Source organism: Labrus bergylta, chromosome 15 (assembly GCF_963930695.1).
Source record: "Labrus bergylta chromosome 15, fLabBer1.1, whole genome shotgun sequence".
Classification (NCBI taxonomy): Eukaryota; Metazoa; Chordata; class Actinopteri; order Labriformes; family Labridae; genus Labrus; species Labrus bergylta.
This window is the reverse complement of record NC_089209.1, coordinates 2,357,216-2,374,996: the sequence shown is the minus strand read 5'-3', so window position 1 is coordinate 2,374,996 and position 17,781 is coordinate 2,357,216. Positions and strand designations below refer to the sequence as shown.

General features: G+C 42.5%; 1 protein-coding gene across 1 annotated transcript in view; it reads left to right on the top strand.

Annotated features, from left to right (window-relative positions):
- Positions 1 to 17,781, top strand: part of col12a1b (collagen, type XII, alpha 1b) — a 98,451-nt gene that overhangs the window by 47,902 nt on the left and 32,768 nt on the right. Inside the window, 15 exon segments of the mRNA XM_065963484.1 lie at positions 863 to 992; positions 1,518 to 1,654; positions 3,630 to 3,759; positions 3,947 to 4,086; positions 5,713 to 5,845; positions 5,955 to 5,972; positions 7,192 to 7,331; positions 11,367 to 11,496; positions 11,620 to 11,759; positions 12,304 to 12,433; positions 12,975 to 13,114; positions 13,200 to 13,329; positions 13,418 to 13,557; positions 15,953 to 16,082; positions 17,231 to 17,370. Coding sequence (XP_065819556.1) covers positions 863 to 992; positions 1,518 to 1,654; positions 3,630 to 3,759; positions 3,947 to 4,086; positions 5,713 to 5,845; positions 5,955 to 5,972; positions 7,192 to 7,331; positions 11,367 to 11,496; positions 11,620 to 11,759; positions 12,304 to 12,433; positions 12,975 to 13,114; positions 13,200 to 13,329; positions 13,418 to 13,557; positions 15,953 to 16,082; positions 17,231 to 17,370 — 1,908 coding nt within the window.

The following is a 17,781-nucleotide window of genomic DNA, read 5'->3' as shown; positions in this document are numbered from 1 at the left end:
CAAAATGATAGGCTTTAAAACCCAGCTTCAACAGCCTGCCCTCCTCTGGGTTTAGTCTTTCCAACAGATTTTATGACCTGGCTGCAAAGATAAGTTCACTCCATCCACATGAGCGTTGTTGCTGTGTGATCACGTCTTGTTCTTAGTCTCTGTTCCACGGGGGTTTACGTCAAGGATCCATGCAAAACCAGTCATGTTCTTTAGCTCCAAACTACTACATCATTTTCTTTAAGGGCAGAATATGCAATTTTTTTTGATCCAGCAGATGTCACCCTTGAGCACCAGCATGAAACCAAAACTACTCGCGCTGCATTGTTGTGTTAACATGCTAATGCTACCGATCTTCCACGCTGCACAGTGGAGCCAATTTGTGATTAATTAAGTTTCAAACTTGCAGAAACACGTGTGGGTTGGCTCGCAATGACATGACCTTGACATCTTGTGTATATAAGACGCACTTTAATAACTTTTTTCCCATCTTGAAAGAAAGTTGGCTGTGTCCTAGAAATGGGTACGACCAATGTACCAGTATAAAATTCTTGGTTCTGCAAGTGCAGTTGCCCCCACCATCACCCTATTGCATGAGTCAATGGAAAGTTCCCCACATTCATTGTGTATTACAAGCTGTGCTGGGATACAAAGCGATGCAGACCCAGACTGATTGTGCCACTTCTTTTCTCCGTCATGAGGTCATAATGGTACAGCGGTATACAGTTCTGTAAATACAGCTTGTTTGATTGAAAGATCCTTAATTGAAGTCAACGATTGACCAGCTGAGGTGGGGAAGCTTGGCTGTTGATCTGTACTTTAAAACTACCAACGCTCCCCCCACATCATGTTCCCTCCCTCTGTCTCCACACAGGTTCGTGTTAGTGGTGAGGTGACAAACGTCATGCTGGAGAAGCTGACACCCAACACAGCCTACGCCATCAAACTGTTCGCCCTGCACGGAGAGACTCCCAGCGACCCTCTGGATGGAACCGGAGTCACCTGTAAGTACCTTAGACTGACCCCACACTCGACATAACTTGGGCTCTTTTTCATCTGCAGACATTTTACTGGAGTAGGTCCACCTCTGGAAAACGTCTGTCCAGCCTTAAATCAAATCAGTATGGAAACAAATGTCTTTGTATTTGTTCACTGTATTCTAGTCATAAGACACCAGATCGTACATCCTTATGTTACTTAAAGAGGGTTAAAGGAGGGAGAAGCACTTGCTTAACAGAGTCTCGCTCAGTCTTAGTTTCATGTCAGCAGTTATTTTATTAGACCATGATAACATCTCTTTGCATGCTGGAGCTCATATTTTAGATTTTGAACCAAGGTACTAAAAAACAGAATATCCAAAGCAGCAATTTAAAAACAGAGCTGCTGTCTGGTTTTCAGATATTTAGTTGGTTTTGGCTCCAACCTGTCCATCAGCATGATTCACTATCTACCCAAAAACATGTGACTGTGATGCAGGGATCGGTTCAAGTTTAAATGGACATATTTATTTCCCCCCTGTCCTCCCTCAGTGCCCAGGCCTCCCGCTGGAGTCCTGAGAATCTCGGATGTGACTCACAGCACCATGAGGCTCAACTGGGACGCTGCTCCTGGAGCGGTCCGCAAGTACATCATCAACTATAAACCAGAAGAAGGAGACCTGAAGGAGGTAAAAAAAAAAAAAATCTGAGGGTTTTGACGTTCAGAAATTAATCCAATACAGGATTACAGATTTAAAAAACACGGCCTGGGTTCTGGCTCACTTTAATGACGGACATTAAAAAGCACTGAATCCTCTCGATTCTGAAAACAATCTGACAGGTGGTTAAGTAGTCTTTCGTCCGTTAAATGAGGAAGGTTAGAAGAGAACTACAAATGTCAAAAACAGAAAGTGAATATGAAGCATCACTGGAAAATTTAGGAAAATAAGATTTGTTGATTCCAGCTCCTTACTGTTGGTCAAAAACTCTAAAGACTTCACAGGAGTTCTGAGACGCCCGATCCACATTTTTTAACGATTCAAACATATTTTTATAAGTTAAGAATTAGAGGAGGTTATCCAACATTCATCAACAGTCCAAATTGTCACATGAACAATTAAAAACGGTTTGATTTGAGCTTGCAGCGATCACCAGCCATGACTCCCTTTTAGCTCGTATCAGCTGGTCTTCCTCAGAGTCATTTATTGTTGTCATTGAATATTTTTCTAAGGTGACACAAAAGTTCCTTTTCACATTAAAACCTCACTGAAGCTTTACTCGGCAGTGATATCTCCGTTCTGTGAAAATGACCGACTGTGTGCCGAGTCGAGAGTTCCAGCCAGAGGAGCAGCTCCTTCTATGTTGGCTGATTTTTTTTTACGAGTAAAGCGGTCTGCTGGCAGCAGAGCAAAGGGTCATACCGGCACCTCTCCGCCCTCATAATTTCTCACTTGGACGTCATCGAAGGACAAACAGTGCGACATAAATCTGCAGCTGACGACACAGTCAATGAGCACATGTGTGTGACACTTCCAGAAAGTTCTGATGGATGATTCACAGAACATCAACTCCTCTTTAAGGATTACGGCTGAAGCTTTCCTGTCTCTGCAGAAGAACGTTGGATTACTGCCTGCTATATGTCCAGGTTTCTTCTTTAACGGCTGCTAACTCACTTCTCACTCTCTGCCAAGATGGAAAACTTTACAGAGGACACACGCCTCAGCCGTTTCTGTGTTTTTTTTATATATCAAAGCTGTGCTGTCATAGACCTCACAGCTCTGTCAATCTCTGCACATCTTGGAGAATTTCAGTAACATTACTTCACTAAAGACGCAGATAGACGTTTCTAAAACAAATCTGAAACTGCAGACCAAGTTAAAAGAACATGGGCACATTTAAACTGTGTAATCCTGCAGAACCTGATGCATTAACACGTTAGTCACACTTCATTAAGGATTTTAATCGCATCTTATTTTGTCCCTTCAGGCTCTCCGTAGATAGTGGTCCTCAGTGTCTCCCTGTAGTCTCAGTGATGTAAAAGAAGAACACTGCTGCATCTTTGAATGTCTCATTTCACTTTAACAAACTCTCAGACAGCTCAGCTGATGAGTCCAAAGTACTATCCCCTTATGACATCACACATTGACCTTATGACATCACACATTGACCTTTGTTACTGTTCCTTTGAGCTTTTTGACCTCACTTTGGGATCCCTAACCACTTCCTGTTTCTGTGCTTAACTTCCAGTCCTCACCTTCCATCTACAGGAAGGGGCCTTACTTTATTTCAAAATAAAAGCACACAGCAAGTAAAGTACTCTCAGCTTAAATCAGTAGAGAAATTTAAATTAAAGGCCTAAAAAAAAAAGTTTTTCAGACATGCATGCAATTAAGAATTTGATTAATCGTGATATACTATTCAGTGACTTTAAAAAATGTAATCATTTGACAGCCCTTATTTCAACGTGTTTCACTTTGAACCTAAAATACAGTTTGAAATGGAGTCATGGTCTTTAAGGTATCCAATATTAAATCTAGAACAACTCTTTTCTTTGTGCAGATTTGGGGATTTTCTAGAAACTGTGACTGTGTGTGTTTTAGAATTAAAGAATTCTTTAAATGTCAAGCAACCCACTTTACTGATAATCAAATCTGTCTCTCGCAGGCTGAAGTGGACGGTGGCACCACCACCCTGGATCTTTCCAGCCTGATCTCCCAGACTGAGTACGATGTGGCAGTCACCCCGGTCTATGACGAGGGACCTGGCACTGTGATGCTCGGAAGCGCCATCACAGGTCTGAACCATCTTCTTCTAATGTTTTTGTTCATCCAGCAAATATTTTTTTATATTCAACCTTGTACACACAGTGCAACACTCAGTTTCTTTTACCGACCATGAGCTGCTTTTCTCAGAGGAAAGAGACTTCCTTTAGCTCACTGACCCCCCCCCCCCCTCCCTCTTGTTTCGGCCTGTGTGAACAGATGTTGTTCCTGCTCCGAAGAACCTGCAGTTCTCTGAGGTGACGCAGAGCTCGTTCAGGGCCACATGGGAACACGGAGCCCCGGATGTGGCCCTCTATCGGGTCGGCTGGACCAAGAAGGGGGAAACCAACTTCCAGTTTGTGAGTTGGCCAGTCTAGCCTGATGGCACTGAACCTTTTAAAAGTTATTTTACATGTACAGTCAAATGCAGTAAGTTAGGACAAAAAGACGTGAGCAGCTAGGATTTAAGGTCAAATCAGACAAAGGAGGAAAAGTCCTAAGACAACACATCTGCTCACTTGGCTTGTATCCATGATGTAGCCGGATTTGTTTTGTCCGACTTACATTCCTTATTTCTAATCAAAATGTGCATCTCCAGCAGCTGGACAAACAATCCAGACCAGTTCTGTCTCTTGAAATATGCAAATGAGCTTTGCTTGGACGGCACGGTCTGTCTGCAGTGACACCAAACATCTGGTCGGAGTTTCCTCTTCTAACCGGTGGTGAAGGTTTTTCTGCCTGCAGCTTTGGAGTATTTCACATCTCCACTTTAAACTGGAGCCTAGACTCAAAATGCAAAATGTAAATGTTAAGACTAGTTTTAAAACTAAATGTACACCGTCCATCGATGGGTAAAGTCACAATTATGAAAACTGGAGATGGTTTGGTTTGAATGTAAAATGAAACATGCTGTTGTGCTGTAACACTGTCAACTAATGTTTTTATTTTTATTACCAAGGAAGAAAAAAAAATGATATGACTAATCCATTGTGGCTTCACAGATTCTTTAAACTGACAAGCCTCACAAAACGTAGCTAATGTGTTTGCCAAGACTTTAAGTAAAAACATCCAGGAAAGCTGGAGCATTAATAAAGCTCTCTTTGTTTGCCTTCTTCTCATATTTGGGCTCTCCAGCGTTTCCCGCTTATATAACCCGACCAATTCACAGTTCAGCAGAAAAATCACCTCAGAGGATTAACCTGCAACAGGAAGCTTTTCACACTTCACTGTCCCCAATCAAGAACTCCACATTAAAACAAAAAATCTCAAACGCTTTACCTTCCCCAACAAAACCACAAGTTTGCAGCTTTCATTTTCACAATTTACTGCTCATTATTTTTTTTCCAAATCGTGCCTAGAATCATCTAGTGTGTAGCCAGCTTTAGAAAGTCCTGCCAGTAAAACAAAGAATAGAAAAGACCTTTATTGTCATTGCTATAAAAACAACAAAGCTCTTGGCAGTGGCAGCACTGACAGAAACACATGAATAATAATAATTGTTAAGACACAATTAAAAGCACATCAAGAAAACATTAGTTAAAAGCACTTAAGTCTAAAAAAACTCTAAAAAACAGGAAGTACTAATTGTGTAAAGCAGCTGTCACATTCATTAAAGAGTAATGAATAATAAACTGCTGGTTCTGTGGTTTGCTTACTCTATCTCCTTCCAGAGGGGAGGGGGGAGAGGAGACAGTGTCCATGGCGGGTGGGGTCTTTTTGTTTTTAGATACAGCTGGCTCTCCTTTAGAGCCAGCCAGTTTATACGTCACTGAGGGCTGGTACTGAGGGTTAAGTCCCAATCACCAGCTCTGATCCGCCCTCACCACCAGCTGTAGGTCCATCCTGTCCTCTGCTGTGCAGCTGCTGAACCACACAGTGCAGCTGTAGACTGGGAGGCTTTCGACGGCGACCCGATAAAAGTTGATCAAAGAACCCCTCCAAGGGGAATTACAATTATTGTTAACACACCTGTCCTCCATCACCAGGCCATCCTGAATAGCGATGAGACCTCCCACGTTCTGCCAAACTTGGACCCAGACACTGAGTACGGGGTCACCGTCACAGCCATCTACCCTGACGAGTCAGAGAGTGAGGACCTGATGGGAAGCGAGCGTACATGTAAGCAGACCACCAGCTTCTGAGTAAAAAAAAACAAACAAACACATTTACCACTCACAGATGTTTCTCTAAATATTAACTTTGTTGTTTTCTCAACGTCTCTTTCTAGTGTTGACCTCTGCAGAGGGTATGTCTAATGAGAAGGACAGGTTCTTTCTCTTTGTAAGGATTATGTGTTGAATGACTGTGGACCGTACAGGACAGTGTTGGTGAAAGAACACTGTTTCTTTAACTGCATGTGTGTGCAATTTAGTGCTTCACTCTGCGCTCACACCACAAGCTACTTTAGAGCTCTTCAGCTAGGTTAGCTACAAGCTACTTTAGAGCTCTTTAGCTACGTCAGCTACTTTAGAATTCTTACCTACGTCAGCTACAAGCTTCATCAGAGCTCTTCAGCTACAAGCTACTTTAGAGCTCTTCAGCTACGTCAGCTACAAGCTACTTTAGAACTCTTAGTTACGTTAGCTACAAGCTACTTCAGAACTCTTATCTGCGTTAGCTACAAGCTACGTCAAAGCTCTTCTGCTTCGTCAGCTACAAGCTACTTCAGAGCTCTTAAAAACAAGTTTTTATAGCCACATGTTCATAACAGTACAAACAATGTTCATAGAGTTAGTGTTTGTGCAGCTGTGGTGTGAATGTAGATTCAAAGCCTTAAATTCAGAGTGTGAACGTTAAGGTGTAACAAGTCATCGTCCACGCGTCCATGAGAATCCATCATCATCCTCCATCATTCACCATTTTGTCTTGAAACATTTCTGTTGTCACGGTGTCATTTGTGTCACATTATCATGTCATTTTATCACCTCATCATCATGTCATCCTCCATCAGTGCTCACCTGAGTCATCTCGTTTTTGCTGTTGCATGTTGTTGCTTCATTGTACAGTGTTTCTGCTGGAGGGTTGGAGGTCATTCAATTAGGTGAAAAGGAACGATACCTTTAAAGATTTTATATTTTATATTAACACATATTAGTAAATTTCTGTTCATATCCGTAGAATGGTTTTGTTTTTTGTTTTCTGAATATTTCAAACGCTGAAGGGATTTTTTATTTATTTAACAGCCCACTTAGATAATTTTAAGTAGCAAAAAAAAAAAGCGGTCCAGTTATCTTTAATGAACATATCTGAGTTAGAAGTCACCGAACTCCAACCCTGCACTGACCAGCTTTAATGACTACCATGCTGCTTCCATCAGAAAAAAATACCGTCCTAGTTTTTTGACCTTCGGGATTGTGGGAGCATAACCATCATCATCCTCACCATCATCATCGCTAATAAAAACAAATCGCAACATCCAGATTAATCCTCCGATTATTTACTGGATATTATTTGTGTGCTCTCAGTGCTTCCCGAGCCTCCTCGTAACTTGAGGGTTTTCAACGCCACCATCTCCTCGCTGACGGTGAAATGGGACGCAGCCCCTGGCCCTGTCCAGAACTACCAGATCACTTACAAATCCCTGGTTGGAGGCGAGCCTCTCAGGGTAAGTTCACTCCTCATTTTATAGTATTTAACAAAGTAACGGGCATATCTTAGGTTGGAATACAGTGCTGTCATCAGCATACAACATTAAGTTCATGTGTTGGTTTTACACATGATTTTTAAAGAAGTATTCAGTCAGTGTTTATTAGTTTATTTAATCTCTTACTTTTGATTTTGCAGCAAAAAGAGCTCTTTCACTTTGGGCCTATGGTTTTTTATTCTGGTGCATAAACATGGACGTGAACTTTAGGCTGTTATTTTTGTTAAAGAAAGAATGTGTGACATTTTCCACATAAATATATCATAAATCAAGTATATCCTGTGCTGTGTAAATATCTCTCTGAGTCATGACTGTCTACAATGAGGGAGAAGCTCGAGTCCCGCTGGCTGTGTTGTTGTCAGAGCCGTGTTTACATGGGCGGGACAGCTGGCTCCTCCCCTTGTGTATAAAAGCTGTTTTAGGCAAGGACTAGAGAGAAGAAGAAGAACATACTCACTGATTATTTGGATGTCACCTAAGTGTTTTTAGATCACGCTCATTCTGTGTCAGTTTTCATGCAATGTGAAGCTAAGAGCTAACTAAAGAGCGCTAACATTAGCATGCTAACACAACAATGCAGCTCTTATAGTGACTGTGGGCATCGGGCCCAGGTGTTCTCAGTTTGGCTGAGAGCAGAGAAGGTGCAACTTAGCAGGCCACAGGGCCGTCACATCACATATCCTAGCCATGAAGTTTTAGGTAGTTTGAACCAAAGAGCCGGAGTAACATAATACGATGTCTTCACACGAAACTCTTGGCTCTTTGTTTTATCAGGAGACAAAGTTTGGAGCTGCTCCACGGACGCTGAACAAAGCAGTAACTTCAGAGCTATTTAATATGTTTACTTTAGTTTTTATGACCAAACTGTCCACGGTCCTTTAACTGTTGAGGTTTACCAGAAAACAAGTCCCGCTCTCCCTTTACAGCAAAGCTGAGAACACTCTGCGTGTCCTCTGCGTGTCCAGGATTTAAGCAACAATGAGACAGAATTCCTCTTTCGGGTGGATTTTCCTGAAAGCGGTCTAACAAACGGAGGTTTTGTTCCACTGTGGTCCTGTCTGACCAGAGGGAACATCTCCAGCGAGCTGCAGCCACTCGATGACAAATCACTGAATATCTCAATGTGATGGAGAGCTTTGAATCTGTCACAAGAGTTCACTGTATGACTCCCAGAGCGCATTTAGAAACACATCAACCAAGAACAGACTGATATGATGGGAAGTTTTCTGTCCTCTGGAGAAACACTTTCAGGATCTCTTTAATGAAACACAGACATCAGACTCTGCAGGGAGGGAAACCAGAAGGAAAATGCTGTGTCATCTTTATTCATTATTATAAAACAGATCATTTAAAGGATCAGGAGCTAGGAAATTAGTCAAATGTCGGGGCCTTTATACTTCGATTTATACAAAAAAAAAGTCCTTATATTAAACTTTCACAAAGAAGAACACAAGAACATGCTAATGATTTATAGAGCTGGTTTGGATAAATGTGTTTTGCCTTCTATCTAAAAGGTTTTGCTCAAAAGTCAAATCCCATTTTTTTACCTGAATTGATTGATTGGAATTTGAAAATCATTATCAACCATCTGTCTCATGATTTATACTGATGAAGATCATGGGTGGTTTTGTAGGAATTTAAAATGCTTCTCCTTGCAGAAATGCGTGTGAATGTTAAAAGCTGAAATGCAAAAAAAAAAAAGAGAAAAAGGTTCCTTAAAGGTGTAGGTATGGTCGGCTAACCTGACCATGCTGAAAATGATGAAGTTGAAACTAAAGATGATGAAGATGAAGCTGAAGGAGATGGTGAATAAGTTGCTGAAATGGTGAAGGAGCTGCTGAAAATGCTAGATTAAAGTTATACTTGATATGATGATGATGATGAAGACATATTGCTGAAGAAGATGGAGTTGTTGAAATGATGAGAAGAGTGCTGAAAAGTGTGATAAAATGTTTGATATTGTGAACAAAATGATGAAGAAGTAGTTGAAAGTCAAGATGCAGGAAAGTGCAGAAGAAGCTGATAATAACGCTAAAGATGGTGCTGAAAATGCTGCATTGAAATCATGATGAAGAAGAGTACATATGGCTGAAGATGAGGAAGTTCTTGGAGGAATGATTTCTTGTAAATAAAAGAGGGCGCTGAAAATACTGAAGATGGTGCTGAAAAGTGACAAAAAAAACGCCTACTATTTCATGTAAAAGATGAAGATGATGGAGAAGGTTCTGAAAAAGCTCAAGATGGTGCTGAATCGTCATTCCCACAAAAACGATCTGTTGCCAAAGTGTGTCATCTGCTTCATGACAGCATCCCCGAGCCTGACGGTGTCATCAGACGAGTCCTCCGTTTGGCCTCCTCACATTCCTCCTCAGTGACTCAACAGTGATCAGAGCTGGAAATAACTTTGAAACTTTGAAAGGAAACTATGGGCAATATGAAAAGAATCTCAGTGAGTTACACATTTTTATTGTGTCTCTGAGATGTTATGACAGAGCTCCCCCAAACAAAGAGTCAGCGTCCAATCATGATGTCAGTGGTCTCTGATCCCCTCGCTGCGTCAGATGTGTTACCCTAAAGACTCGCAGCATCTGGTGTCCTGTTGTCTCCTGCGGGCTTGTTGACTTTAACATCCGTCATATGAAACCAGACGGGATGTTTGTTTATGCAGGATGAGCTCAGGGTCTCGTCACTCTGCTGAAAAATGAAGAAAAAACTGTCAAAAGCAACTCGTGGGGAATTGTGCAGATATGATGGGAAAAAAAGACGGAAAACTACTGTTTTTAAAGGGGGAGGGGGAGTAATGTCCTAGACTGATGCTATGTAATATATTATTAAATCTAATAAAATATAACAAGCTGAGAAGAATGATGGCTCTACATGGAGGTGGTCTGTCTTTAACTATTTGTGGAATAAATCAAGCAGGACACCCACTGAGGTAATAATGAAGAGTCCCAGTGAGAGTCCAATCATGACCAATCACGATGACACACTGAGAGCGTTTTAGTCTCTTTAACTTCCTGTTAGGCCGTCCTATGGGGCGAGCAAGAGCCCACAGTTTGACCCAATAAATCTACACAAAACACCTCAACAAAGAAGAAATCAAGAGTTTTTAATAAAGCACTTCAATATGTAAATAGTTAACAAAAGTCAACAAAGGACTAAATCATCAAGACACTCAGTTCCTAACTGAGAAGCACTGCAACCCCAACTCTACAAGGCCATCAGTAGCTTCACCTGGGCAGAGCTGGAGACAGCAGAAGGGGAGAATTCAGGATTTAAACAGCACAGGGAACAGCAGCCATGACACTCCCACTCAGCAACCAGGACGTTTGTTCCTTCTACTGTTTGACTTTAAAAAACTACTGAGAAATGATGGAAGATAGAGAGTGCTTGAGCAAATTTAAACCATAAATAGGCTTTTGACCTCTGAAACTGTAGGATTGCTAACTGCAAAAAATACAAAATATTCTATATTGTTATCCAAAAACTTGAAATACAATACGTTTTGGGTTTTGGATTTTGGATTTCCATGGTAGAGGATGTGGCTCGGTGCTTTCTCACTCCATGTTCTATTGTTTACGGTGAGAAGGCAGACTCAGAGGGCAGAACAAACACCTAGCTGTGGGAGTGTCACCCACCTGGGGGAGGGGCTACTGCCCTTTGTGATGTCATAAAGGGAAAATCTCCAAACGGCCTGTTTGAGCACACATTTTCTGAAAAGTGGAGCAGGGAGAAGACAGAGAGGATGGACTTTTCTCATCATTAGGGGATTTGTAGACAGACTAGAGACACATATTATTGTTAGAGGAACATGGGGAAATGGATTTTGTATGTGACCTTTAATTCTCATATGAGACAATGAGAAAGTAACTGTTATGTGTACATTTGTCACAGCCAGATTTTGTTTTTTGACTTTGGCACTTTCAGTGTTTTATTAAACTTGCCAGAAAACATTTGAAACTTGGTTGTTAAAGCTGAATTGTTTCCGCGTCACAGGCTCAGGTGGGAGGGAAGAAGACCAGCCACATCCTGCAGAAGCTGGACCCTGACACTCAGTACTCCGTCAGCGTGGCCGCCATGTACCCGACAGGCTTCAGCAAAGACATCTCTGGAGAAGGACAAACCAGTAAGAGACGGACATCACAGGAACACAGTTTGAAAAGTTTACTGCTAGCTTGTTCATTTTGAGGAAGATGTAAAGTAATACCCTCGACTTCATCCTCCTCAAACTGTATATCTGCTCCCTCAGAGCCTCTGGGTGGCGTCAGGAACCTGCAGGTGCTGAACCCCACCATGACCACCCTGAACGTGCGCTGGGAGCCGGCTGAGGGCCGAGTGAAGGAGTACAAGGTCCTCTACGCTCCTGCTGCTGGAGGAGCCGAAAGCATGGTAGGACTGGTAGGGAAAACACCATCTGCTGCCTGTCAGCTGGCACTCTCTGCTGTGTTATTCACTGTGTGTGTGTTTCAACACGTCTGTCGCTTTAAATCAGTCAAATAGCTGAAGAATTCAGCCGTGACTGTTGTGTCTTCTCACCGGTGACATAATCCTCATGCCTCTGCACCTCACCCTCATTTTTCAGTCTGATAATTGTTTCGAGCTTCTTTGGAATTTGAGATGAGTCATGCATGTTCAGAAGCTGACAGTAATTCCATTTTCAGGAGATATTTGAAGACCGTTTTCATTTGGCAAAGAGTCTGCAGGCTTGCCCTTTCATAACCTGAGTCTGCTACTGATGGAGAATAACTGGACTGGAGCGTTCAATTAAAGTCTTCTGCATGGCTCAAAGGCAGCAGTGAAAGCTGATGATGCTGCTTCTTTAACCACACAAACGACTTTGCATCATTTCCATTCCCAGCATGCTTGTTTCTCCTTGTGTCTCCTGTCTTGAGTTGTGGCAGCAGCTCATCTATCTGATATTTTGTTGAATCAGGAAACGGTGACCGCAGGAACAACCAACACCATGCTGCGAGGCCTGCAGCCCGACACCCTCTACACCGTGTCTCTGGTGCCCGTTTACGCTGCAGGAGACGGAAAGACCATGTCTGAAAATGGAAGGACAAGTAAGACTTGGCAACACTCAACATTTTAGTGCTTTTAGATGCATCATTTCAACTAAGCGCTAAACGGCTTGTTCTGCAAATCAGGACAAAGATCCCCGAGATGAAATCAAGAAACGGCTTCAAGCCTCTACGTAAGACGTTGATACCTCTTTACATAGACTCTCTTCTCCCAGCACTGGAGAGCAGCCCTCCCCTGGCAGCCCTGCAGCGTTCTGCCCTCCCCAGGAAGTTCCTCCAGACAACTGGCCAATGAGAAGAAAGTGGGCACAGGGGAGGGGGGGGGGGGGCTTAAAGAGACAGCAGTTGAATTTAACTGTTTCAGACAGAGGCTGAAATGAGGGTTTTAATTTACAGGCGCCATTATCAGAATTAAAAATAAAATAAAATATATTTGAAGAAGATAATTAAGGTGTTTTTTTGAGCTGCAAATAATGCAAAGATGCTCTTTAGGTTTTACAGACTGACAAAATGAAAGATGAACATGAGGAGACTACGGGGTCTTTAAATTGTGCGACTAACTCTGAGATCCTCTCGTCTGTAGGGCCGCTGGGAGGAGTGAAGAACCTGGTGGTGACGGACCCCACCATGACTTCTCTGGCTGTGAACTGGGAACCTGCTGATGGAGCCGTTCGCCTGTACAAGGTGTTCTATGTACCTGTGACCGGCGGCCTGGAGGAGATGGTGAGACCCCAAGAAGAGACACTGATAAAGAAGCTGGTTAAGAAGAGAGCAGACTGACTGATGGTTTTTTTTTTTGTATCTACAGGAACAAGTCCCCACTGGCACCACCTCCATCATCCTCAGGAACTTAATGCCCGACACGCCGTATACTGTGTCGGTGTTACCAGTCTACCCAGCAAGGGAGGGAAAACGCCAGTCAGAGAACGGGAAGACATGTAAGTCACTGTTGGGCTTCAAATGTTATTTGAGACAAAATGTGAAATTAATTTAGATTAATAACAAGAATCATTTTCCTGCTCGCAGTGCCTCTGGCAGGAATTGGCAACATGAAGGTGACCAAACCAACCATCACCACTCTCACCGTCACCTGGAATCCAGCTGATGGGAATGTTCAGGGCTACAAAGTCATCTACGTCCCTACCGATGGAGGGATGGAGATTGTGGTGAGTTCTTCTTCTTCCATTGTTAATGAGTCGTGGGGCGGCGGTAGCTCAGTGGGTAGAGTCGGTTGTCTTGGTAAAGCAACCTTTTACAGAACAAGGTCACAAAGTGCTTCACAAAATAATACCATGAGTTATAACAACATTTAAAAGAATCATACAAGATGAACAGAAAAAACAACATTTTAGAAAATCACATCACATAACGTCCAGATTGAATCTTGTCAGAAGCCGATTTGAAAGGAGAGCCTTCAACATCAGTAGAATCTGCAGAACGTCTGAGAATAGGAAGAGATTTCCTGAGTGTCGGAGCTACAAGTTCAAAGGCATGACCACCTTTAGTTTTCAATAAGACTCGAGGGACAACAAGTAGACCCTGGTCAGAAAACCTGAGGGGTATAAACAGAGGATCCTTCTCGTGTAAACGTGAATGTGCTGCCTGCTGCTGCTAACGCTCTCTACTTCTTGACAACATTTAAAAAAATGACACTAGCTCTCAGAAAAAAACGCTCAGTGGACACAGGGCCTTAAATGTTTAAAGGCTTTATCTGTGATTTTTCACACTTAAATATAAATCAAGTCTATCCTCTGAAAATAACTCTGTGAGTCATGACTGTCTACAATGGGTGTAACGCCCGAGTCCCACTGTCTGTGATGCTTTCAGAGTTTTCAGAGTCCTATCTTCACTTTGTTTACATCGCCAGGACGGCCGGCTGACTCCTCCCCTCGTGTATAAAAGTTGTTTAATTGAGGGACTAGAGAAAAGAAGAATAACATACTGTACTCACTGCTTAACTGTGTTTCTAGATCACGCTCATTTCAGGTAAATTTACATGCAGTGTGAAGATACCAGCATAATAAAGATCGCTAGCATTAGCATGCTAACACAACAATGCAGCGCGAGTTGTTTTGGTTTCATGCTGGTGCTCTGCTGGATCAAAACATCACATATAAAGCCTTTAAAAGAGCAGTTATTAACTAATGAAAAATACAAACTAACTCAAAAAGAACATTTAGCCGACAAGTTCTAAACTGTTAATATCATCATTTGACAAGTTTACATCTTTTAATCCAGACAGTTTGATTTGAGCCACAGTGCTGACTTTTGTGTAAGGTCTGAGTAAAGACCAGTATCTTCTCCAGTTGTTTCAGACTTGACAGCAGTTGGATTTTTGCTGCTGGATGACTTTAAATCTGATCTGGAAAATGTTCAAGTATGAAATATTTTGGCACCGATCGTCTGCGTCGAGCCCTCTCGGGTGTTTTTAAACTCGATTGAGAAAATTAGATTCTGGGGAAATCTTTCAACGCTTGCTGTTAAAACAAGAGGCAACATTACGATTATAAACTCAGAAGAAAATAAAATGCTGGCTGGAAAATACCCTCCATTCTGAAAAGTTATTTTTACAGCAACAAAACTGTCAGACGTTGTTTGACTCGTCGGCCTTTAAAGAAACAAGCGATCAAAGCCTTCAGCGGGGATTTATTGATGTCATGCTCTTTGACGGTGTAATCCCATCACGCAGCTGTCACACACCTGCACTTAAACTCTTTATCAACAGAGCATCCCTCATCACTGCATGACATTTCTGTAGGGTGTATATCTCTGGACCTTGAACAGAATAAGTGGGTTTAAATCTGGCCGTCAGCACTCATTCAGACCGAAGTGCCGCAATATATCCGCTCACAACACAGCTGACTGAAAAAGGTTCATGTCAGTTTAGAAACAGTTTATTTGTCTCCGTCCGGTCCATGACACAACTTTTACCCGCCCATTAGTCTGTCAAAGTACATTTTTACAGAAACATCTCTGAGCTCCTCTGCCAGAGGAATTTGAATGCTGTTCATGTCGTCTCGTTTGATGCTTCGTCTGTTAAGAATGAAAAAGTGTGCACGCCCTGAAAAAAAACCTGGAATGACTTCAGTTAGTGTGTTTGAGTTGTAGTTTAAAAAAGTCTCACAAATTCTAAAAAAGAAGTTCTGAAAGGAAAGGCTCAGACAACATCTTAAACAGCCGAAATGAGTTTCCTCTGAAGTGCTCAGCATTAGGACGCCCACCCGTTGGAGGTTTTTTTGGCACGTCCAACTGGGAGGAGACCCCGGGGTAGACCCAGAGTTCGCTGGAGGTAACTCCTCAGAATCCCTCTGGAGGATCTGTAACACGCTGCTGGGGAGAGGGACATTCTGCGACCCGACCTCGGTTAAACGGAAGACAAATCACAGCACATAAACAGCCTGAAGACATTTGTTCAAGTTTAAGAACAACAATCATTCTAGTGAAATCAAGTGATGTTTAGTGTAAACTCTGGATCCTTGAGGGGGGATCACAGGGCTGTCGGCTGTTTATCAGCGTCTTGGTAAAGTGGGACATTGAGCTCACCTCGTGTTGTCTTTGCAGGAGCAAGTGTCAGAGAGCACCACCACAACCGTCCTGGAGAAGCTACTACCAAACACCCGCTACACCGTCACTGTGGTCCCCGTCTACGCTGAGGGAGACGGACCCAGTCTCACCGACAATGGGAAGACAAGTGAGTATCTGAGGTCTATTTATTGAGTTTTTCAAATTTGAGAGGAAACAAACACTAAGAACAATACTGAAAATAAACTGAACAAAAAACCCACCCCAACCTAACAGATGCTGCAAATAATGTATACAAAGAAATGTTGAGGCCTGTTTTTGAGAACACCTGCGCCGGTTGTAAATTTCAACCTCATTTCTCCAATTTTGCTATGACTTCTTCTCGTCAAATGGTTTTGGAACTTTGTAATTTCCAGCGGCCGTCCTCTGCTACCAGTGTTAGTTCAATAACCACAATGAAGACTGTGCATGATACATAAACAAACGCTATAAGACAGAGCACTAAATGCCGGTAGCCTAGCGGTTAGCACGTGAGCCCAAAGTTCAGAGCCTTCGTCCCTCGAGAGTGAGCAGTTTTAGGTTCTCTGAAGATTACTTTTTGATTTCCTGAGATCACATGTTGACAGTGGAGAACTTAAAGATGAGTATTTGGGTCACACCTGAGTTCAGCCCTCCAGATCAGTGTCATGACGTTCAGTATAGATTCATTAGTGAAACAGTCTGTGTGAAACCTCGAGTGATGTACAGTCTCCAGTTTGATTGATATCAGGAACTTCCAGATTGGAAGAGTTTTCTAGATGTCGTCTTCAACATGTGAAGTAATCAGAGGAAATGACCTTTAGTTTTCTCCTGGTCCGAGGTTGATTATGTTCTTATCTTCAGATTGCTATGCTTGTTTTCTTTAGTATGAATATTCCACGTTTTGAGCTTCTTGAGATAAATGCATTAAAAAAAAAAATTTAATGGCAAGCCCCAGAGTTCTGCCTCATTTGGTTTTAGACCCCGGTAACTACTCTGGCTTCAGATCACATTCTGCGGTTGATTAATGACTTCTGCTGGGAGCTGTTTGATCGACAGGACCAGAAAATCGCTTCCCCACGGTCCCACAAATCCATGATTGCATCAATCTTAAGAGAGAGCAGAGTAAAAGTGATTTCTGAATGATTGGACCTGGAGGAGAAGTGAACAACTGAACATCTATTTTCTCGCTGTCCAACATCTGAACAAACGGCCCCCCGGACGCCAGTAACCTCTTGACTAGACAGAGCAGCTGTGTGAATCTGCGGTCCAGGCAGTAAATTTATCTTCCTGTTTCAGGGCCGCTGGGCTTTGTGAAGAACCTGCAGGTGACCGATCCCACCACCAGCACCCTGAACGTCCGCTGGGAGCCCGCCGAGGGTAATGTGCGCGAGTACATCGTGATCTGGGTGCCCGCTGCTGGAGGAGAACAGCAAGTGGTAAGCCTTGTTACATCACAGAGTTTTAAAACATTTTCTTAATGAAAGTTTATATTTACTGACAGCTATGAAACACTCCATGGCAGAGGAGTAGGCAGAACTCTGCCAGGCTCCAGATGTTGGGATTTCACCAGAAGCCTCTTCATGCTTCATTAGTATCTTTGTTTTTGCGACCGCCTGAAATGTGAACTGGAGATGTTTGTTTTAATTCAAACCACCTTAAAACTGAAAGTTCAGCCACCGCAAAAGTCAAAATGATTGTTCAGTGGCTGTAAGTAGAGAAGAAAGTACTTCACTTCATTCTCCTCTTTCCACTTTGTTTCTGACTTTATTTGATGTTGAAAAAGTCAAACTGCATCTGTTTGCATCTGTTTTCTTGTGTGTGTGGTTTCTTGCATCATGTCCATAAAC